Source organism: Oryzias latipes, chromosome 19, assembly GCF_053564925.1.
Source record: "Oryzias latipes strain Hd-rR chromosome 19, Olatipes_Hd-rR_3.1".
Classification (NCBI taxonomy): domain Eukaryota; kingdom Metazoa; phylum Chordata; class Actinopteri; order Beloniformes; family Adrianichthyidae; genus Oryzias; species Oryzias latipes.
In genome coordinates, this window is record NC_136255.1 from 21,378,782 (window position 1) to 21,403,211 (window position 24,430).

General features: G+C 39.9%; 1 protein-coding gene across 1 annotated transcript; it reads right to left on the reverse strand.

Annotated features, from left to right (window-relative positions):
* Positions 1 to 1,466: 1,466 nt before the first annotated feature.
* Positions 1,467 to 13,038, reverse strand: pde6c (phosphodiesterase 6C, cGMP-specific, cone, alpha prime). Its single transcript, XM_004080270.4, has 22 exons — positions 12,396 to 13,038; positions 11,642 to 11,794; positions 10,402 to 10,491; positions 10,173 to 10,313; positions 9,994 to 10,068; positions 9,851 to 9,915; positions 9,581 to 9,647; positions 8,424 to 8,471; positions 8,188 to 8,337; positions 7,954 to 8,097; positions 7,816 to 7,881; positions 7,589 to 7,744; positions 7,383 to 7,490; positions 7,195 to 7,304; positions 7,028 to 7,115; positions 6,838 to 6,938; positions 5,680 to 5,787; positions 5,486 to 5,549; positions 5,238 to 5,312; positions 5,072 to 5,155; positions 2,977 to 3,130; positions 1,467 to 2,894 (listed from the first exon to the last, which is right to left on the reverse strand). Exons 1-22 carry the CDS (start codon positions 12,861 to 12,863, stop codon positions 2,848 to 2,850), a joined length of 2,562 nt encoding a protein of 853 aa, XP_004080318.1. The 5' UTR covers positions 12,864 to 13,038; the 3' UTR covers positions 1,467 to 2,847.
* Between the last annotated feature and the right edge of the window lie 11,392 nt (positions 13,039 to 24,430).

Consider the following 24,430-nt stretch of genomic DNA (forward strand, 5'->3'; position numbering starts at 1 on the left):
ACACCTCAGAGGCAAATTTCTAAAAAGTGACAGTTTTTTTAAATTTTGGCTAAAAACGTCATAATTATAAAAAAAAAAAAAACACTCACTGGGAATGTTGTTAAAATAGATCAAAGGACGATCTTTAATGAGGGAATCATTGCGGTGTCGTGTGTTAAATGATATCCTGAAAAGCTTTGCAGCTTCAATTAAAATGCTCAAAGTACAGTTCTGCCTTCCAAATGAAGTTAACTTGTTAGAAAATTAAAGAAATGCATCATCTGTGATGTTGAGGCTCCTTGAAAAATGGTTTATTTTCAGCAGAAAAGCATAAACCCGCTGCTGTTTTTGCCTCAATCGTGATTAAACTGAATATTCATGACTGTTATTGCATCATTTGGCTAAGTACAGTGTTTATTTCCTTTAGCATAAAAAAACAATAACCATTTTATGAAATGTAAATAAAGAGATAATTGCGCCTATATTTGATGCACATTACTAATAGTTTTAGATGTCTCTTTTATTTTCGCATTCATTCTAAAACGTTTCTGAAAAAAATTAAATGAGTAAATGAAATATTCAGGTTTGCAGAGGTTAATTGAAGTTTTCCCAAATTATTATTATTGTTTTTTTATGCAGTCCCATTTTTATTTAGAAACCTTAAAAAGATTTATGAAAAGTAATCAATATTTGATGACTCAGACTCCTAAAAAAAACCAAGAGATGTTTTGAGATTTCTCATAGACAAAAAGCAGAATAAAAGACTCGGGCTGGGATAAAGACGGTTTACCTCTCTGCGCCGTTTGTTTTCACTTTCTTGCCGTGGTTCACGGCGGTGCAGCAAACAGGTGCTTAAGTGTAGAACATTGGGCAATAACAGCATGTTCTGTTGGAGCATGGTAAGATTCAGGCCCCCGGCTACACTGGTGAATTTACTTCTGATCAATCATTCTGTCAACATCTGTTTTCCCAGGACAGGAGTTCCTGCCTGCACATGCATGCAAAGGGAGGAATTTATTTTGGATCATTCCAAAAATGTTTTCTTCTTCCACCTAAATATAACATATGAACTCAGTATTTGGTTCAAAGCTGAAAAAGGATTATCTTAGTCTTAATGTAAGAATTAAATGATTTTTTTTCTGTCAAAGCAACGATTTACTCTAAATTTCTTTTGTCATTTTTTTTTGTTTTTTATAAAGTGACAACATTGTGCAATCCTCCGGTTTTGCTGTGAACAGACCAGAAGTTGGCCAGACAGCATTGAATCAGGCAGGGATGAAAATCAATCCACTGATCCTCTTTCTCCTGAGGCTCATCCAGCTTTGGAGCCTCTAAGATCCTGCACGATATATGACTGACAATGAGCACAGTTGCAGCTAAGCCCAAAGATTCCAGCGTTCATTCCTCCATCTCGGTCCAAAAACGTCCTTTTTCCTATTTACCGGGGATGATTTTCACCAAAGAAAAAAAAAGACACCACTCCTCTGTTTAGTCCTTCATGATTTCCTATATTTGCTTACACATATTACATGACTTATACATGCAGTTGAGTTCATAGCATACAACAAACAGATTTCTAATGTCTCAAAGTATACTTAAAGCATCAAAAGTAAAACTGTGGAGACAGAAAATTTCTTCAACTTCAATAAAGTTCACCCCAAAAAATAGCTATTTCAGTAGGGACTTTTGTTTTTCTTTTGACAGAGTTCACAGCAGCAAAAACCCTACTGATAGGATTTAACGCCTCTGATTGATGCCTCATTGATTAGAGGAGACGACGTTGCGTAAGAGGAAGAGCCACGACACAGCAAGCTCAGACCGCCTTAGCTTTGAATTTTACAAGAAACATTGATTTACAGTGAGTTGATCAGTGCAAAAAGGCAAAGAACTTTGCCCTGAAGCCTTTGTTGTAAGATGCTGCTGTCGCTGGATTGATTCGCACAAACTGTCTGCACATGATGAGGCCTTACAGCCTCGGTTGCCTTCTCTGTAAGAAGGGTATTTAAAGTCTAAAGCTGTGTGGATCTAAAACACTGGCTGGCAATCAAATCCCATCAAAGCTTCTTACAGAGGAAGCAGATCTGCTGCCCGACCAACGAGGAGCAAAAGTTTTTAAAAGCCTCCAAAGCAGGTAAAAGTTGACATTTGTTAAACCTCCATGTGGTGAGCTATATATACAAGTGGGGAGAGGGAAAGGAGGCGAGAGTGATTTTGGGCTTGATCGAAGTGTACGAACGCGGTTCAAAAACGCGGCCTCCACACCTGACCTCTGGGCAAGCTCGTCCCCACCTCCTCACGCATGAATACAAAACTCAGAAAAATAAATAAATAAATGGATGAATTGCACATTAAAGATAACAGACGTTTCCAGATTAATATTCCAATCACTCATAAAAAGCCTAAGACTTCAGTAATTGAACCATAATTAGAACAGAAGTAATAATGTTGTTGCTGTTCCTTTGTTCAAATGAACTGTATCTTTTTTAATGCCACGCACAGAGTAATAACTACTAGAAATGCTGTCTGCACTGGCGCACGCGTCTTTTGTCGGATTTCTTTTGAGTGGACTAAACGTTTGTTTCTAATGGCTTTAATTCTGAACAAAGCAGTCGATCACAAAAACTTCAAACAAGTCATCCATCTTTGGAGTCATTGTCCTCTACACTCCGAGTCCCGCCAGTTTCAGTTCGACCGCTCTCCGCCCTCCCTGAGGATGCGGTCCAGACTGCACTGCAGAGCGGACGTGCACACAAAAAGAGGAGGGGGAGAGACCTATGGTGATGAAATGTCCAAAAAAATGGGGGTGACAGACAGGAAAAGACTAGTTTTTTTGTCTAGATGATGGCATCGGTCCGGATACAGAAGGTCTTAAGAGATCGTGCAGGTCTTTGATTTCCCAACTTCGCCTCCACCAGCTACACAAACACACAAAAAGTCAAGATTTTAAATATGTTGAGGAAGTTAGATTACACACAACTCCATGTTTTTGTTCTTTACCTTTCTTGGCTTCCTCCTCTTCCAGTCTCTTTTTCTCATCTTCGATAGCCTTCATCTTTGCGTTGTATACCTCAGCCAGCTCATTCCAGTGTGCCCTGTTGTTGTTCAAACCATCAAACATGGGCTGGATCTCTTTGTGGAACCTGGAGAACTCCTGACAATCAAACAAAAAAGACAGACATGTTAGTTAGGGATCCACAGAGTCCCTAAAAAGACATACAAAAACATACAACTTAAAACTATTAGTTATGGTTTCTGATGCTCCAGAAGCCAACTAGTGTCCATCAGATCGTTTCTAGCGTGTACCAATATCATTTCTAGTGCCACCAGACTGTTTCTAGCATGTACCAATATCGTTTCTGGTATGCACCAGATCATTTTTAGCGTGTACCAATATTGTTTCTAGTACGCACCATATCGTTTTTAGTGTGTACTAATATAATTTCTAGTACGCACCAGATCGTTTCTAGCGTGTACCAATATCATTTCTAGTACGCACCAGATCGTTTCTAGCGTGTACCAATATCATTTCTAGTACGGACCAGATCGTTTCTAGCGTGTACCAATATCATTTCTAGTGCCACCATATCGTTTCTAGCGTGTACCAATATCATTTCTAGTACGCACCAGATCGTTTCTAGTGTTAGCAATATCATTTCTAGTACGCACCAGATCGTTTCTAGCGTGTACCAATATCATTTCTAGTACGGACCAGATCGTTTCTAGCGTGTACCAATATCATTTCTAGTACGCACCAGATCGTTTCTAGCGTTTACCAACATCATTTCTAGTGCCACCAGATCGTTTCTAGCGTGTACCAATATCATTTCTAGTACGCACCAGATCGTTTCTAGCGTGCACCAATATCATTTCTAGTACGCACCAGATCGTTTCTAGCGTGCACCAATATCATTTTTAGTACGCACCAGATCGTTTCTAGCATGTACCAACATCATTTCTAGTACGCACCAGATCGTTTCTAGCGTGTACCAACATCATTTCTAGTACGCACCAGATCGTTTCTAGCGTGCACCAATATCATTTTTAGTACGCACCAGATCGTTTCTAGCATGTACCAACATCATTTCTAGTACGCACCAGATCGTTTCTAGCGTGTACCAACATCATTTCTAGTACGCACCAGATCGTTTCTAGCGTGCACCAACATCATTTCTAGTACGCACCAGATCGTTTCTAGCGTGCACCAATATCATTTTTAGTACGCACCAGATTGTTTCTAGCATGTACCAACATCATTTCTAGTACGCACCAGATCGTTTCTAGCGTGTACCAACATCATTTCTAGTACGCACCAGATCGTTTCTAGCGTGTACCAACATCATTTCTAGTACGCACCAGATCGTTTCTAGCGTGTACCAATATCATTTCTAGTGCCACCAGATTGTTTCTAGTGCCATTAAATCCTCTCTTTTGCCGGCCAGATCGTTTCCAAGGCTACCAGATCATTTCTAGAGAGGCCAAATTGTTTTCTAGTGTCACCAGATCATTTCTTTCACCTGCCAGATCTTTCTAGTGCTGCCGGTTCATTTTCTAGTGTGCTCTGTATTGTTTCTAGCGTGCATTAGAGCGATTATGCTGAGCACCAGATCATTTCTATTGTGCATTGGATCATTTCTATTCTACACGATATAACAGCACTAATTTTTTAAATGTCCCTTTAGGGCCTCCATCTCAGTATAAAACCAAACCATGTGTTAAATAATTGAACCGAATTGTAGGGAAAACGTATAGTTCCATCCCTCCTGCATACCAGTAGGTTTATATTTATAGTGTCAAACGCATATTCTCCTAAATTCAAGGAGGATTTTTAGGGTGGTAGATCTGGAGGACCAGGATTGGGCTGCCTGGAAGGTTTTTCCTTTTTTTGTGTGCCAATGAGCCAAAATTTCCCAGAAAATATAGTTTATAATGGTGCCAAAAAAGAAAAAAAATCAGAAGACTCTTTTGAGATTCCAAATGAGAACAAAAGGTCAAGTATATAAAAACAAAATAAATCTGATGTTTTTCAGTGAATCCCCACAGATTTGCATCACTGATCATGTTTTCCCCCTCAAAGCCGTGAAAAAACTCTTACCTTGTACACAAAGGAGCACACAAAGTCGATGAAGCCGCACTGCATCTTGGGAAGCTGTTCAGCACAGTTTCTGTCCATCATGGGCTGAGGGAGAAAAAATCCGAAAAAATATAAATTTTTAAATCAGTTCGATGAATATGTCAAAATAAGAGGGAGGAACTCATACAATGGGCTGCTGGTCCAAAACAGATCTCTCCAAATCTCCCTGTTCCCAGAATTCAGCAGCAACCATGAGAGCCACCTGGAGAGAACACGATGAGGGGAAATATCAGATGTTATTTAGAAGCAAAAAGCTCAGCTCATCAACAGAAAATTAATTTTTGATTACAGCAAGAAAGAATCCTTAAAAAAAGCCTTGAATAAACTGTTTGGTGAGATTTTTCCCACTTTTTTTGTCACTTGAAGGTCGCTCACCTTGCTCTGCACCTCCCAAGGCTTGGTGATGGCTGACAAGTCACATCCTGTCATCATCATGGCCCTGGAGGTGAGAGACAGCCAGTCAGTAAGGGAAGGTGACTAAGTGCTGATGATTTTTAAGTGCCGCACTAGAAAACCTGTCTCCAAAGTTAAGAGGGAAAACTTTTCTCAGATTTTGATCAGACACGTACATGACGATTTCCTTCCTGATGGAGTTGTTGGAAATGTAAGCAGTGGCCTCCTTTTCGTCCGTCATCGGCTCTGTGGCGTTCACGATGTTTTGGAACATGGTTCTCTTTCTGTGTGAGGACAGAGAAGATGAAGAATGGACAAAAGAAAGAAGACAGACATCAACAAAACACTACATTAAAACTCGGCTTTTCAGTTCAGAAACAATCCAAAATCAAAGCTGCGAGCTGCATTGCATGCCTTGCTGCCCCACTTTGACCCGCCCTCACCAGCTTTGAGGCTGTTACACACCCCTCACTCTCCCCCTTTGTCCCTTCCACCCTGGTCAGGGCTGCATGTGACACATTCATGGAAAAAAACCCCACTTTTTTCAAAATGGCGACTTTTCTGTTGATTTTAGCTACATAGCAACGGTTTTATTTTCTGATTGCCTGGGGATGACGAACAATTCTATGTAACTTATAGATAAATCAGCAAAAGTAAATTTTTGGAATTCCTTGGCAACAGAGATTTTTTGCTAACCACACTCTTAATATGCTCCAATTGTATGTCATGTCATATCGTTTTGTTCAGCTTGATTCAACGATTCATGAATTAAATGTTCACAACATCCCAGTAAGGCAAAAAAAAGTATTTAGAGAAATTAAATGAGAAAAGAATTCCCATAATTCTGCCTATTTTAAAGAAAAGATTTTGGCTGTTTGTGACTTTTCTCCTCAGACAGTGCACACTGGCCTTGGATCAGAGGATTAGGCAGGTGTCGGAGTTCAATTCCCTGGCTTGAAGGTCATCGAGTCCTCGAGCAGGACGCCTGACTGCACATTGGCTGCAGTTGAAAGAGATGCAGGCTCCTCCTTTTAAGTTTTTTTTAAAACAGAAGCTGGCCTCAGCACACAAGATATTAGAGGGATTATTCAAACCTGTCTCTTCATTCATAACTTTATGAATTATTTTAGGTCGGTAAACTTCAGGAACGAACATTTTTAGTTTTTGAATGATTCAAAATTTTATTAAAAAAATCGACAAAACAGCTAAAATAAGCACAGAAAAAAAGTTATTTCAACAAAAATACTCCAATGTCTCCTCACGAGTTGACCTTTCTCATTCTTCTCCACAAAAACACATGGGCTTTTTCCCCCTTTGTGTTCAGTTGAACCTACTTGAAGTAAAGCGCCAGGTCTGTGGCAATGATGCAGACGTCAAACAAGTGCTGCACGTTCTCAAACTGACGCTTTTGGAGGTTACAGAAGATGTTCAAGCACTGCAAACAGCAAAATAGGCATCCAAAACACAAGCGTTATGCAACGAAAATGGTTTCTCTTGAATGTCCAAACCAACACTGAGTCCCACCTCTTCTCCCATCAGCGTTTTGCTGTACTCCAAGTGATGCCTCTCCATGATGGAGGAGCCGTGAAGTTTGGCCAGAGGGGATGCACTCCTGCAAAAATCGCAAAAACAATGGGTTTGACATAGATGAAGGTTGGGTGTTTTCTTCCAAACTTAAAAGAAAAACTTGCTTTGTCTGGTAGAGGTTGTTGGTTCCTCTGTGGTCGATATCGTGGCAGAAAGCGGCGGCCACCATGGCAAAAGCATCTAAATCGGAGTAGTACTTCCTCAGTTTTCCGGTCTGTTGAAGGGAAATGACGACTTTCAGCCGAACAAAATGGTAAAAAAGGACAAAAGGATTTTGAAATGGGGAGTTTACCTGCAGGAGGCAGAACATGGTATGGCCCACATTGAAGCCATGCCTCCAGTTGTGGTAGGTGATGGCACGGTAACCCTTCCTCACCGTGTACATCCACCTCACCAGCGTCTATAATATAAACAATGAAGACTGAATGAATGGAAAAAATGAACTTGTTGGATAAATGGAGCAGCCAGTCTTTGGGGAAACTCTCCAGTCAGACTCACCTCTGCAGGAACTTTAAACTTCTCGACAACTCCGAGCTCAAAGAACATGCGGATGCCCGCCTTGATGAGGCCGAACTCCGATACTGGGAAATCGCTGAAGGCAAACGAGTAAAGACTCTCCCCGTCGACGTTGTCTGCCGGTGGGATGTTTGATTTCTGGACCAAAAACACGGTTTCATTGACTGTGGATGGAGACTCTCTGCGATTTTCATTTGATCGGCACATACCAGGAGTTTGTACATCTCCTTTTGGTCACAGTCTTCGGGCTCTGCGTCAAACTTCTCCTTGGTGTTCTGGTAGAGAAAGGAGCCTTCATAAAAACTGGTTTATGGGTTTAAAGAGGAGTTTTAGGAGAAGGAACTGACCAGAATGGACTGAAGCTCAGCTGGAGTGCACTTGCTTTGGTACATGAGCATCTCCTGGGCGATGTCTTTCCTGTACTCCATTCGATTGAGCCTATCGTAGGTGTCGCAGTTTAGTACAGACCATCCGAGGAACTGCGTCAGGGCCTAGAAAAAGCCAAACGAGGGATGAAAATAAAAACTCTTTATCCACTCATCTAGACAACTGGAGGAAGCTTCGATAGGAAGAAAGCAAACCTCAGTGATCTGCTCATCGTGCTCATCAAAAGGTTTGCCATCTTTCCTGTTGAAGAAAGTGGCGATGCCCACGATTTCTTCCTTCTTGTTGACGATCGGCAGGGACAGAACATTTTTGATGACAAAGCCCGTCTCGTCCACCGCCTCTTTCTGTGAAACGCAGACAGACGTACGTCAAACCGATGCTCGGAGCTCCTGAAAGCATCATGAATGGGGTTCTATGGAGCAAAGCACACCTGGAAAGTGAAATAGTCGTCTGCCGCCACGTTCATCATGTTGCAGATCTGCGTGGATTACGAAAACGCATTAAGTCGGTTGATTTGAGCAGTTTTTCAATGACATTTTGAGCATCTGTTAAAGCTGTTAGCGGCGTTGTATGGCCCACAGGCGCCACCGACCCCTGCAGCCCCCTTTCCACTTGCCCTCACTAGCTGTACACATCCCTCACTCTTCCCCTCTTTTTTTTTTTAAAATGGCTTCTTTACTATTGGTTTTATCTCCATAGCAAGCATTTTTTTTGTCGCCTGAAGGTGAGGAACACGTTTATGTCATTTTTAGAAGAATCTGCAAAAGTACATTTTTGAATTTCCTTGGCAACTGAGGTTTTTTGTTAACCACGCCCACATTTCTAATGTGTTTATATCGTATGTTATATAATTTTATCTAGCTTGAGCAAGGGATTCATGTATTAACTTTTCACAATTTTCTGGTCAAAAATGTGCGAGCAACAGGGAAACGCCATTTCTGCAAGCTCACCACACTAACGCCATCCAAAATCAAACCACTTGTAATTCCAACAATTCAAAGATGAATAAACTGTGGTTGGGGTTGAAGATTTGTTTGTTTTGGATTATATTTAAGTTTTTTTGCCAAATGTGGCCAAAATTCACATTTTGCACCCAAACTGCCCACCAAGCCATAGGTCCTGTGGCCATCCCATAATAATTTCAAAACTTCCTTTGACCATCGATGACAAATGTGATGCAGAATTCGTTAGTAGATTTTGACATATTTTTTTAAACCCCCAGAAGAAATTCTTTACTTTTTTTTTTTTTAACAGTTTTTACCATTTTTAAGGTGGGGTAGTCGTTCACAATGACTAAAATTTATTTTCACCAGGTACCAGGGGCCTGCAGGGGGGACATTTTTGCTCAAAGGTGCAGTAAGAAAGAAATATTGTGAAAACAGTCTGGTCCTCCCAGTCCAGGACCGCTGCGGGACATAAATAGTGTTCCTATGGTTATTTTTGAATTCTTTTCCTTCATTCTGGGCTCAAACTTCAGAGAAATAAAAAAAAAAATTGGTGGCAAATTTTGAGTTTCTTTTGAGAACAATTTCTAACTGCTTGTTGATAGTGTCTGCTGCCTCTTAAGGGCCACTCCTCTGCACTCACAAAGCCGTTCTCGGCGACATAGGTTGGTAGTCCGCTGATCAGAGCCCAGTGATCTGCAGGGGGACCACTGAAAAAAGCCACAGAGGAAACCGACATGTGATGGGGAAATGCAATGACCGGGTCACTTCTGTGCCTTAATGGTACTTATAAAAATATGGGAAATACTTTCATTTTTGTTTTAAATAACTACAGATGACTAGTAAACATTTATCTTCCTATTTTTTAAACCTTTTTTTTTAAGTTTGTTGAGTTTGAGTGCGTTTGGCTCACGGTATGACTTTGATTTCTTCTTTGGCTTCTAAGAGGTAGTCAATGATCTTGTAAAAGATGATTTCCTGTAAAAGAAAACAAACATGTTCTTAAAACCATTCATTTAAAGGGTCATTTGTGAGCAGAAGGCTTGTTTTTATCACCCTGCCGTCTGGCGTTTTTGGTCCCTTGTAGGGCTCCACGTCTCCCAGTTTTACAGGCCACTCATCATAGAACTCCTGTAGGGGAAGACGCAGGAAAGTAGGGGCCTCATTTTTTTTGTGTGTGTCTCTTTTCAGGTTGGAAACTTGAAGCAGAACTGATCCAATGTCCAAGAACCGACCTTCTCTTTGGTCATGTCCAGCAGACCCACAGAGTAGCGCTCGCATTGTAGATAGGTCCTCACGGTGTAGAGAGCTTTGTGGAACTGTCGCTCGATGTCGGTCAACTCTTCAAACACTTTGCTGGCCGACCAGAGCAGCACCTGAAAGCAGAGAACAGGAACCCAAGCTGTGTTCCACTTTGACTGGAAGGATTTGGGAGCCCTTCATCTGCGATTCACCTGTCCATACCTGACTCCTCCGGGACTCCACGTTGAACATGTAAGTCGTGTAATGCTGCAGGGTGATGACTTGGGCGAACGTCATGTACTTGTGGAAGAGCTGAGGACCAAAGCAGAGGTTGGTCCGGCTTGTTAGAGCATTACCTTGTCTCAGTTAAAAACGCCCTGAGCTTCCAGGCAGGCTATAATGTACTTTTTACCCTCCAGCTCCGTCTGCATTGCTCTCATTGCTTTTCTACAGTTGTGCAACGGTTCGCTGTAGCCCCGGCCTTCTAGCATCCGTACTGACAAGCTGATGGATGGTTGAGCCGAGGCCAGAAATGTCCTATTCTCCATATTTATTGGATTTCTCAGCAGAGGTCTGATGAAACCTTGTGTCTACATGTTTACACCAGGAGTTTTTAGTCACTGAAAAGCAGCAGCTTTTGAGTTGCTCTCACTGCCTCTCTAAATGGAACCAAATCTGAAGGTATCACGCCGTTCCACATGTCTTCTGCTTAACCTTTAAAACCTAACCTGAATGTGACGACTCAGACGTACCAACAAAAAGCCTTTTGAAGTACTCCTACATAGATTTTGCTTCCTTCAAATGCAATCGATGTCAAATCAATTAAATAGGAATGTTTTTGGTTTTTTTTATCACCAAAATGATATTTACTGTAAAAGTTTGCTTGTAAACAAAAGTTTTGGGATTCTCTAACAAATAGGTCCTGTTCAGGATGACCCCTAAAAAGCGCCAACAACTATACAGAGACCCCGACCCTTCACAGAACCTTTAGTTCATGCCAAATGAATGCAAAAAACCAAAATAAATTTGTATATTTCAAGTCCTATTTAATCGTAAGTTTATATGATGATTCAGTGATTTTTGTGGGCTTTGGCCTGTTGCCATAAATTAACAAACAAACAAAGAAACAAACAAACACATAAATAAATGTTGTTCACCTTTTGGCATTAGACATTAATTAGGTAAGCAAAAAATAAAAATAAATCAAAAGTACATTTTGTTTACCTTTCAGCATAAATAATTAAATAAAATAAGCAAATGCATAAAATAATAAATCGTTTTTTTTTTTCTTTCCACACGAGCAGCAAAGCAGCAATTCACATCAAAACTATCCTTTTTTCTTCTTCTTTTTTTTGTTTTTTTTTAATTTTGGTCAGAAATGGTCAGCCCGGCCACTCAGAGTCACCGCGTCCTCAAAGTCAGAGCGGAAGAGCCTAAACCGACTGCAAGCGTCTCTATTTACCTTCTCGTCCTCTGCGGTGAAGGCATCAGCTCCTATTTTGTTAAGCATCATGACAACTCCCAGACATTCTTTTTCAGCCATGAGGGGGAAGGTGAGCATACACTTGGTCTTGTATCCAGTCTGTTTGTCCACAAAGTCACTGAACTTTGGATTCTGAAACACATTAAATACAAAGATATCGCTTTAAAGAATTGTCAGTTTATCAACTCGATTCTTGTACTACGAATTAATTTGAGGTATTTTTAGGTCAAAAAAGTGCTTTTTTTTGTTTTCTTTGTACAAATTAAATCATTTATCAATAAATCTTTAATCTTATTCACCAGTTTTGTGAAAACAACTTTTCAAAATTAAATAAGTATGGTTTAGAAAAATTGTTGTAAATTCAACTGAATATATTCAGTATTTACCAACATCCAGCCTCTGATGGGTCAAGTGCTTTATTTTATGTGATTAATTTATATTTTAAAACTGTTTCAATTAGAAATTGAAACGTTGGGTTTTTTAAAGGTTCCATAATTTTTTTCTTCTTTTCTTCTGGTTGCCAATTTTAGACCTAAGTCTCTTGTAGCATTACACTAAACGTCTAAACTTTATTGCATTACATTAACGAGGCTATAAATACTTACTTGTACTCTCAAAAACACTTTAAATATGTACGATGTTAACAGAAATGAGTGTCTCTGCTCCTTTCAGGTCAATTATCTCCACATTTCTCTCATTTTCCTAAAAAAACAAAACCTGCGTGATTTCTCACCTTTGTCACATCAGGGACATTTTGTGGCTTTTTGGAGTTTGCCGTGTGCCCGACTATTCCCATGTCTAAGGGGAAAACAATTTCCGCCTGCGGGTTGACCAAGTTACTCTCGAATTTGGAGGTTGGGGTGACGTCAAAGAGACTGCTGGAGAGCTCGGGTATTCCGTTTCTGGAGCGACACTGGAAGAAGCCGACGCGGTCGGCTTGCAGGATCAAGGCGACTCTCTGTAACACTTTGTGGAGGCTCTTCTCCATGTTTTCCACCTTTTGCAGCTCTTTAACCAGCTCAAAGATGATGGCAGACTCTTGTATGGCGTTAACATCCTTGAAGGAAGCAGTGTCTTTGACATCCACAGTCTGAGAGAAAGCGGCGGTCAGAGCTTCGGCGCGAATCTTCTTATCGAAATAGTCTTTGGCGACCTGCGGGTTGTTGTCCAGGTACTTCTCCACGCTATCCTTGTCTGCCATTTTGACTTCTTTCCCGCTCTTTTCTGTCTCACCAAAGCATTGGGGGGGGGAAAAATGAAACTGCAAATGTTTTTTTCCTTGTTTTCTGGCCCTCAGGTCCGTCTGGTCAGCAGCATCCCTCTGAACGGACCAGCATCCTCCTCAACCGCAGACAGAACAGAACAAAGTTGGGCTTAGAGGCTGAAGGGATCAAACCGGCCCCTAATTAAGCTGACGTCATTGCGTTTAAACCCCTGCTTTAAGCGCCCTTAACTCCCAAATCCCAGCGATCGTTATTTGTCTTGTTGCAATCTCTGCCTCGCTCACGGAGACGGAGAGGAGAGGAGAGATGCCATTTACAGAAGAAATCAAACACTTCGCTCATCTTTTTGGAGGTTTCGGATAATAAGGATCCCCCAGAGGAACATGACAACCCCTTAAGTGGTGTCAAATCTTATCAAATGTCAACAAATCTTTATTTACACTACTCATTTTACCAACAAAATTGCTTTTGAGAAGTTTCCTCTTATTATTGTCATGCACCCAATTTCTCTCCAAAACCACTATTCTAGTTTTCTATATTTTATTAAACGCTGCGCCGCTTATTTTATCACATTGCAAGGGCACAACCTGGAACCATCTATATCTGACTTTATAAACCTCTTTTCCTCTTAAACTTTTCAGAAAATGTATTGAAAAATTAATTAAAATGAAAAGAAAATATTAAAAAAAAAAAATCATTAATTTTGTGACTAAATAGACACCATTGATACTTCTTATTTTGAAAAGAGTCAAAAAAGACTCTAGTGTTGGAGTTTTCAATGTTGTCAGGTTGAAAATACACTACACTGTCAAAAATACACTGTCAATTTAATTCAAAATTCTTAAAAAAAATGATTTAATGTTTTAACTAATAATTTTAAAATTGATTTTGTACTTAAAAATTGAGAATGACCATCAAGTGCCCTGTCTGATAACAATTGATCTAAGGACTCTGTTGTAGAGGCTTAGCTGTCTTTTTTTAAGCTTTTACGGATTAAACGACATTAAACCCCTGGGAACAGACTATTTAAAGACCCTCACACCTTCCATGAATCCTCTTGAGGGTGTTTTTAGTTATTTTCAGTTTCTGTTTTCCATTTTACATTTTAGTCCAATTATAAATATATTGTTTGCACTAAAGCTATTGATAAATCAATGGTAATGAAAATGTATTAAATATCACACAAATTCAGTGTATTGTTAATATTATTAAGTATAAATGCTAAAGTATTCATTGTTAGTGGGGTCATGGGTCTGTTAACAGGATGAGGGAGAATAAAGGGTAGGTTGGGTTTTTACTGTAATACTTTTGTATATAGAAGGTAAATGTACATTTTATATTAATAAATAAAGTTTGATTTGATATGTTTATGGTCAAAGATACCAGATTTATTCAACATCTAAAGCAAATCATTTCTGGCCATTCTGGTGTCTTGAGGTTATGTTGTCTGTCGTTAATTATTTGTTTTATTTTATTTTATCTTATTTATTTTATTTTTGCTGCTGATGCACTGATTTCTGCAGGTGTTTTATGATAGAAATGAAAACCATTCTACTTCTTTTTATTCCTAAAGACTCTCATAAATGTAAATAATTTTCAGCTTCAGGGGAATTTGTCATTCATTACCCTATATTTTAGGTTTTGTTGTCTTTCTTTTCAGTACAGTGAATAATACAGGCTGCTCCCCTCATAATATGCTCCACAAACATGAAATGTGCTCCACATATATGCACAATCTAAGTGTCATTGCTCCAGTATTTCATGAGCTCAGGCTGCTTTTTGGGAGCCAGTTAGCAGGCTCACACCAGCAGCTCCTGCACACACCATTCCCTTGTTCAAACAATTTACACAGTTAATAGACAGAAGCTTTTAACCTCCCAGCGAGCTCCCCTTTCAGCCAACGCCGCTGTAGAAATTTTAACCATTGTTTCTACGGCGACAGAGGTGCCTCCATCGTGCCAATTGACAGGTATGATTCTGTGGAGAGCTGTAATGGAAGTACATTTAATGCCGTGGAGTGAGCTCGTCTGCTAATGAAATTATCATGGAGGTATCAGTCCAAGTGTGGCTGTAAATGGATTTTTCATTTGTTTCATTGTGACCCTGTTATCCGAGGTGAATCCCATTCCAAAGCAGCTCTTTCGGAGACTCCTGAATTTTTATCCTGAAGCTAAAGATGGAGGACTGAATCCGTTTTTAATGTCTACCTTTTAGCAAAAAGTGTGTCTCTGAAGTCTCCGAACTGTTTGAGAGGCGAACACTGAGATAGATGCAGTCTGTTGTTACATTTTAGAAGTTTTGTTCCTGAAAGTTGCTGATCTGGAGGTGAGTGTTTACCAGGAAAAGAAGGAATGCGAATAAAAAGGCAATAGGAGCAGCATTTGTTGGTGTGATCTAGACGTTAAAAAATCAAAACCAAAGCCTTCAGAGGTGGATAGAATTCAGCAAAGTTGCCCGTCTTTCCAGGAATGAGCTCTCTGAGGTTAGTCTGAGTCAACCAAAGAAGTAAGTACGGCAAATAAATCTTTCTTTATAAAGCACTTTTCTTAAAGAGTGAAAAAAAATATAAATCTGAGAAAGAACACAAAATAGCACAGTGAGTCTAAAGCTGGTAAAACTCAAACAAAAGTGAGCTCAAGTAAAAGTCAACTAAAGGCTCTCCTAAATGAAAAAGTCTTAACTTGAGTTTTAAAACCCTCGACTGAGTCCATCTGCCGCAGAGACAGAGGGAGGTCGTTCCAAAGTCGAGGGGCGACTGCCTGAAAGGCGAGGTCTCCCCTATCCCTTGTGCTATCTTATTGGGTCAAAACGAACCAACCCTCCCATTGACGTGTTATACCTACCATGACAAAGGGGGATAAGGGTTTAAAGGATTTCCTGTAATCCATGGACACCAGTGAAGATCACAAATCATTGAAGAAAACAGCTTGTGTGGTCCAGACGAACCCACTCCCAACGTTAAAGTGCCAAGGGATAAAAACCCAGTTTTTGGAACACATAAAAGAATCTCATCAGTGGACCTCAAAGAACATGCAGGACTGTAGGGAGTTAGAAATATAGTTCTGGGTTTGTCAGTGCAAGGCTCAAAAATTGAAATAAAAAACTTAAAATCTATTCTAAATTTAACAGGAAGCCAATGTAGCATTAAAAGCAGAGGGGTGGGATGATGGTTCCCTTTAACCCTTGTGCTATCCTAGGCACATTAACGTTGGGAGTTGGGTCATCTAGACCCACTATACAGTGCGCTGAACCTTTTTTCTGCAAAGATTTGTGATCTTCACTGGTGTCCATGGATTACATGAAATTTTTCCACCTTTATCCACCTTTGTCATGATAGGGAGAACACGTCAATGTAAGGGTGGGGTCATCTAAGATAGCACAAGGGTTAAAAGCCTTGCTGCAGAGTTGCACACCAATTGGAGACGTTTCAGAGAGTTTTTGTTAAAACAAGTAAAAAGAGAATTGCAGTAGTCTAAAGGAGAAGAGATAGGAGCTGGGTGATCAGCTCAACATCAGACTGGGATAAAAGTATCTTCAGTTTAGCCATGTTTTTAACTATAGCAGGAAGAAAAAAGTTGGGATATGACAGGGAATTTGTCAGGGAATTTGTCAGGGAAATGTCGGGGAAAAAAAGCTAAAAGCTCAAATATCGGAACAAGGAAAGGTGAAACAAAAGTTTTAAAAACTATTATGGGTGATGCTAATGTAAAAGCCAAATTTAAAACATTGAGATCTGTTTAAAATAAAGTACTAAATCTGTTAAAGTACAACATTTCCAAAATTACAGTCTAATTGTGATGAGCAATAGAAAACTCATTAGGAAAACTTAATTGGACAAAACATTGGTACACAATGGCTGCTTTAAAGCTAAATTAGTTCAGCAAATTGAAAAAAAGATGAGGATTGATTATGTGCACCACAGGATCTGAACAACCTGCAATCATTTACTGAAACAATGATCTAAAGTAAGTCATTTGTTGTTAGAACTAATAAAAAACGAAAAAGTTTTCTGAGAAAAACACATGTCAAGGGTTTGTTTTTTAAGAGCGACTTAATAATTTAGATATTTATTTGTTAAAACCAAGGATGTAGTGATATAAAAGGTAATTAAAGCCGCAAGCGGCGTTGTATGGCCCGCAGACGCAACCCGCCTTCCACGCCCAACTCTACGCACCACCGTCCTCACCGCCCACGTTGATAAAGGGTAGTCAAAATTGCTCAAAATGCTAATTATGCTAACTATGCTAACTATGCTAATGTGGCTAAAAGTGCTAGCATTGCGATCAGCATCATCAATTGACTCAGAAAAACACATTACCTAAAATGCTAATTATGCTCACTATGTTAGCTATGCTAACATAGCTAAAAGTGCTAGCATAGCGATCAGCATCATCAACTGACTCAGAAAAACACATTCCTCCATTGGTGAGAGCTATATGTCATAAGTTGATAAAAAACCCACTTTTTCCAAAATGGCGGCTTTTCTGTTGATTTTATCTCTATAGCAACCATTTTATGTTTTGGTCCCCTCGGAAGGACGAACAGATTGACGTCAGTTTCGGACGAATCGGTAAAAGTAAACTTTTTGTTGTCCTTAGCAACAGTGGTTTTATGCTAACCACGCCCACATTCCTTATATGTCCATATCCAGTGTTTTTCAATGTATTCTGTTTCAGGCATTATTGCATGCATTCAATTTTCACTGTATTGTATTGAAATGCATGGTAGTTATAACAGTGCGCCACTTTGCTAGCTTGCCACGCGCACGCCGTTCAAAATCTACAACTTCTAATTCCAACATTTTTTCCACAGTAGCGTGCCATTGATACCCAAAAAGTTTCGAGACGATCGCTGAAAATTCCAACGACAAGTTTACGTTTGAATTTGGTGGTAAAGGTGTTTTTTATAGAAAATTCAAGATGGCCGCCTTTTCCCGAGGTCAAAGGTCGACGAAACTCCAGAGGTGATTGTAGACTTACGCTAGGGACATGCGCGTCAAATTTCGTGAAAATCGCTCGAAAAAAAGTTCATTTTTCCATATTGTGTAAAATCGCGAAAAACTCAAAATGGTAGATTTTGGCACAAAATGGCCGCCAAACCGTAGGTCGTGTCGCCATCACGTAATGATTTCAAAACTTTCTTTGGATATACCCGACAAAGTTATCTGGGTTTCGTTAGCCGATTCTTAAAAATAAAATCCGAAAAAACATTTTTTTGCCGAGTCAGCACTTTTTTTTGCGATGGTTTTTTGTTTACCACGGCCACATTCCTTTATCGATTTTGTCGTATGTGACATCATTTTGTTCAGTGTGGGCCAGGGTATCGCATATTTCAGTTTCAGGCTATTCCGATAAAATATGTGCGAGCTAGCTAAAATGGCGACGGTTGCGAATTCGCCACGCGCACGCGTTTCAAATTCTACAACTTCTAATTCCAACATTTTGTCCACAGTAGCTTGCCATTGATGCCCGAGAAGTTTCAAAAAGATTGATAAAAATCCCTAGGACGAGTTTTCGTTTGTATCCGTTACTAAAGGTGCTTTTTTATGAAAATTCAAGATGGCCGTCCCTTGCCAAGGTCAAAGGTCAACAAAACTTCTTTGGTAGTTGTAGAATCGTGTTTGTGGCATGTGTGTGCAATTTCGTGAAAATCGCTTGAACAAAAGTGTCGTTTTCCCATATTGTGAAAAAACACGAAAATCGCCATTTCTTTGAGTTCGCCACAAAATGGCCGCCAAGCCGTAGGTCGTGTGGCCATCCCATAATAATTTCATAACTTCTTTGGGATATCTCCAACACGCGTGTTTTGGTTTCGTTGCTCTAATTTGAAATTTTTTTTTTTGGCCCCATAAGCGATTTTCGGCCCATTCATTTTTTTTACGGGAACGCTTGCCGTGATGTCATCGTCATGGGGTGGGTGACGTTCTCTTTGCCGAAAATTCATTTTCAATTTATCCCAGCTGTGTGGCAATTTTGGTGAGTTTTCGGGTATGTGGCGGGGGTCAAATTTGCGATCAACGGATCCGTAAGAAAGAAGAAACGTAATTAAAGCCGCAAGCGGCGTTGTATGGCCCGCAGACGCAACCCGCCTTCCACGCCCAACTCTACGCACCACCGTCCTCACCGCCCACGTTGATAAAGGGTAGTCAAAATTGCTCAAAATGCTAATTATGCTAACTATGCTAACTATGCTAATGTGGCTAAAAGTGCTAGCATTGCGATCAGCATCATCAATTGACTCAGAAAAACACATTACCTAAAATGCTAATTATGCTCACTATGTTAGCTATGCTAACATAGCTAAAAGTGCTAGCATAGCGATCAGCATCATCAACTGACTCAGAAAAACACATTCCTCCATTGGTGAGAGCTATATGTCATAAGTTGATAAAAAACCCACTTTTTCCAAAATGGCGGCTTTTCTGTTGATTTTATCTCTATAGCAACCATTTTATGTTTTGGTCCCCTCGGAAGGACGAACAGATTGACGTCAGTTTCGGACGAATCGGTAAAAGTAAACTTTTTGTTGTCCTTAGCAACAGTGGTTTTATGCTAACCACGCCCACATTCCTTATATGTCCATATCCAGTGTTTTTCAATGTATTCTGTTTCAGGCATTATTGCATGCATTCAATTTTCACTGTATTGTATTGAAATGCATGGTAGTTATAACAGTGCGCCACTTTGCTAGCTTGCCACGCGCACACCGTTCAAAATCTACAACTTCTAATTCCAACATTTTTTCCACAGTAGCTTGCCATTGATGCCCAAAAAGTTTCGAGATGATCGATGAAAATTCCAACGACAAGTTTACGTTTGAATCTGGTGGTAAAGGTGTTTTTTATAGAAAATTCAAGATGGCCGCCTTTTCCCGAGGTCAAAGGTTGATGAAACTCCAGAGGTGATTGTAGACTTACGCTAGGGACATGCGCGTCAAATTTCGTAAAAATCGCTCGAAAAAAAGTTCATTTTTCCATATTGTGTAAAAACGCGAAAAACTCAAAATGGCAGATTTTGGCACAAAATGGCCGCCAAACCGTAGGTCGTGTCGCCATCACGTAATGATTTCAAAACTTTCTGTGGATATACCCGACAAAGTTATCTGGGTTTCGTTAGCCGATTCTTAAAAATAAAATCCAAAAAAAAAAATTTTTTGCCGAGTCAGCACTTTTTTTTGCGACCGTTTTTTGTTTACCACGGCCACATTCCTTTACCGATTTTGTCGTATGTGACATTGTTTTGTTCAGTGTGGGCCAGGGTATCGCATATTTCAGTTTCAGGCTATTCCGATAAAATATGTGCGAGCTAGCTAAAATAGCGACGGTTGCGAATTCGCCACGCGCACGCCGTTCAAAATCTACAACTTCTAATTCCAACATTTTGTCCACAGTAGCTAGCCATTGATGCCCGAGAAGTTTCAAAAAGATCGATAAAAATCCCTAGGACGAGTTTTCGATGGTATCCATTACTAAAGGTGCTTTTTTTTGAAAATCCAAGATGGCCGCCCCTTGCCAAGGTCAAAGGTCAACAAAACTTCTTTGGTAGTTGTAGAATCGTGTTTGTGGCATGTGTGTGCAATTTCGTGAAAATCGCTTGAACAAAAGTGTCGTTTTCCCATATTGTGAAAAAACACGAAAATCGCCATTTCTCTGAGTTTGCCACAAAATGGCCGCCAAGCCGTAAGTCGTGTGGCCATCCCATAATAATTTCAGAACTTCTTTGGGATATCTCCAACACAAGTGTTTGGGTTTCGTAACTGTATTTCAAAAAAAATTTTTTTGGCCCCATAAGCGATTTTCGGCCCATTCATTTTTTTTACGGGAACGCTCGCTGTGATGTCATCGACTTCGGGGGGGTGACGTTCTCTTTGCCGAAAATTCATTTTCAATTTATCCCAGGTGTGTGCCAATTTTGGTGAGTTTTCGGGTATGTGGCGGGGGTCAAATTTGAGCTCAACGGATCCGTTAGAAACAAGAATAATAATAATTAAAGCCGCAAGCGGCGTTGTATGGCCCGCAGACGCAACCCGCCTTCCACGCCCAACTCTACGCACCACCGCCCTCACCGCCCTCACCGCCCTCACTGCCCACTTTTGATGAAGGCTAGTCAAAACTGCATATGCTAATTATGCTAACTATGCTAGCTATGCTAATGTGGCTAAAAGTGCTAGCATAGCGATCAGCATCATCAGCTGACTCAGAAAAACAGATTACCTAAAATGCTAATTATGCTAACTATGCTAGCTATGCTAATGTGGCTAAAAGTGCTAGCATAGCGATCAGCATCATTAACTGACTCAGAAAAACACATTACCTAAAATGCTAATTATGCTAACTATGCTAGCTATGCTAATGTGGCTAAAAGTGCTAGCATAGCGATCAGCATCATCAACTGACTCAGAAAAACACATTACCTAAAATGCTAATTATGCTAACTATGCTAGTTATGCTAACATAGCTAAAAGTGCTAGCATAGCGATCAGCATCATCAACTGACTCAGAAAAACACATTACCTAAAATGCTACTTATGCTAACTATGCTAGCTATGCTAATGTGGCTAATAGTGCTAGCATAGCGATCAGCATCATCAACTGACTCAGAAAAACACATTACCTAAAATGCTAATTATGCTAATTATGCTAACTATGCTAATGTGGCTAAAAGTGCTAGCATAGCGATCAGCATCATCAACTGACTCAGAAAAACACATTACCTAAAATGCTAATTATGCTAACTATGCTAGCTATGCTAATGTGGCTAAAAGTGCTAGCATAGCGATCAGCATCATCAACTGACTCAGAAAAACACATTACCTAAAATGCTAATTATGCTAACTATGCTAGCTATGCTAATGTGGCTAAAAGTGCTAGCATAGTGATCAGCATTATCAACTGACTCAGAAAAACACATTCCTCCATTGGTGAGAGCTATGTCATAATTTGATAAAAAAAAACACTTTTTCCAAAATGGCGGCTTTTCTGTTGATTTTATCTCCATAGCAACCATTTTGTGTTTTGGTCCCCTCGAGAGGACGAACAGATTGACGTCAGTTTCGGACAAATCGGTAAAAGTAAAATTTTTGTTGTCTTTAGCAACAGAGGTTTCATGGTAACCACGCCCACATTCCTTATATGTCCATATCCAGTGTTTTTCAATGTATTCAGTTTCAGGCATTAATGCATGCATTCAATTTTCACTGTATTGTATTGAAATGCATGGGAGTTATAACAGTGCGCCACTTTGCTAGCTTGCCACGCGCACGCCGTTCAAAATCTACAACTTCTAATTTCAACATTTTTTACACAGTAGCTTGCCATTGATGCCCAAAAAGTTTTGAGACGATCGAAGAAAATTCCAACGACAAGTTTACGTTTGAATCTGGTGGTTAAGGTGTTTTTTATAGAAAATTCAAGATGGCCGCCTTTTCCCGAGGTCAAAGGTCGACGAAACTCCAGAGGTGATTGTAGACTTACGCTAGGGACATGCGCGTCAAATTTCGTGAAAATCGCTCGAAAAAAAGTTCATTTTTCCATATCGTGTAAAAACGCGAAAAACTCAAAATGGCAGATTTTGGCACAAAATGGCAGCCAAACCGTAGGTCGTGTCGCCATCACGTAATGATTTCAAAACTTTCTTTGGATATACCCGACAAAGTTATCTGGGTTTCGTTAGCCGATTCTTAAAAATAAAATCCGAAAAATTTTTTTTTGCCGAATCAGCACTTTTTTTTGCGACGGTTTTTTGTTTACCACGGCCACATTCCTTTATCGATTTTGTCGTATGTGACATCGTTTTGTTCAGTGTGGGCCAGGGTATCGCATATTTCAGTTTCAGGCTATTCCGATAAAATATGTGCGACCTAGCTAAAATGGCGACGGTTGCGAATTCGCCACGCGCACGCGTTTCAAATTCTACAACTTCTAATTCCAACATTTTGTCCACAGTAGCTTGCCATTGATGCCTGAGAAGTTTCAAAAAGATCGATAAAAATCCCTAGGACGAGTTTTCGTTTGTATCTGTTACTAAAGGTGCTTTTTTTTGAAAATCCAAGATGGCCGCCCCTTACCAAGGTCAAAGGTCAACGAAACTTCTTTGGCAGTTGTAGAATCGTGTTTGTGGCATGTGTATGCAATTTCGTGAAAATCGCTTGAAGAAAAGTGTCGTTTTCCCATATTGTGAAAAAACACGAAAATCGCCATTTCTCTGAGTTCACCACAAAATGGCCGCCAAGCCGTAGGTCGTGTGGCCATCCCATAATGATTTCAGAACTTCTTTGGGATATCTCCAACACGCGTGTTTTGGTTTTGTAACTGTATTTCGAAATATTTTTTTTTGGCCCCATAAGCGATTTTAGGCCCATTCATTTTTTTTACGGGAACGCTCGCCGTGATGTCATCATCGTGGGGGGGGTGATGTTCTCTTTGCCGAAAATTCATTTTCAATTTATCCTAGGTGTGTGCCAATTTTGGTGAGTTTTCGGGTATGTGGCGGGGGTCAAATTTGCGATCTACGGATCCGTTAGAAACGGGAAGAATAATAATAATGAAACGAAGCAGAAACAATATAGAAGTTTTTGCAGTCAGGTGGCCTATGTATTTCAATGCGGCCTGTCTTTTACTATAGGCTGGGCATGTCTGTTTGGCTTTAAACCCGTCTTTTGAGGGCTTTTTGGGGCTTTTTTGGCTTTTTGTCGTCATTTTTGCGACTACAATTTTGTCGTTTGTGCGGGGGTGTTGTGCGTGTGTGTGTGTATTTTTGTTCCGTTACACAATTGTCGTGTCGTTGTGTGCTTTGGGCGACTTTTGACTCCATTTTTTGGCGTTTTGACGCATTTTTTTGACGTTTTGGACTTTTTGAGTGTTCGACCCTCGTACCAGTTACAATATGGTCCTTGCAGTCTATGACTGCTGCGGGCCATAAATATTAGTTGGTTTGAGGCCTTACTTTATTTGGAAAAGCAAATTTAGAAAATAAATGTAAAGTTATAAGACAAATAAGAATAAACGAGGAGCTTTTGCCTCTAACTTTTGGATTGAAAAAGAGCAAGCTGAAATTGATTTTATGTATGAGACTTGATTATTTTATCTCCATGGCAACCATTATATTTTTTTTTGGTCACCTGGGGGTGAAGAACAGGTTTATGTAATTTTTAGAAGAATCAGCAAAAGTTCATTTTTGGATTTCCTTGGCAACAGAGGTTTTTTTTGTTAACCACGCCCACATTCCTAATATTTTCATATCATGTGACATATTTTGTTCAGCTTGAGCCATGGATTCATGGGTAACTTTTTACATCATTCTTGTAGAAATGCGTGACAAAAGGGGAAACAGCAGTTTGGCTCAATTTGGCATGCTAGTACTACAAACTTTATTTCTCTCAAGTAGCTCCCCAATAAAGCTCGAGTAGTTAGGAGGCAATGAAATTCACAAGAAGAGTTTTAATTTTTAGCTGTTGATTTTTTTTTTTTCTATTCAAGATGGCGGCCTCTTCCATAGGTCAAAAGTCCATAAAGTTCAATTGTGGTTGAAGACTTAACCGGGTGAAA

What these genes read in the sequence shown, in the direction of transcription:
- pde6c (XM_004080270.4), bottom strand. Translation starts at nt 12,863, where the DNA reads ATGGCAGACAAGGATAGCGTGGAGAAGTACCTGGACAACAACCCGCAG. An exon ending in ATCAGGAAGGAAATCGTCAT is followed by an intron (nt 5,550 to 5,679) that starts GTACGTGTCTGA and finishes TCTCACCTCCAG; the next exon opens with GGCCATGATGATGACAGGAT. An exon ending in TTTTGGACCAGCAGCCCATT is followed by an intron (nt 5,156 to 5,237) that starts GTATGAGTTCCT and finishes TTTCTCCCTCAG; the next exon opens with CCCATGATGGACAGAAACTG.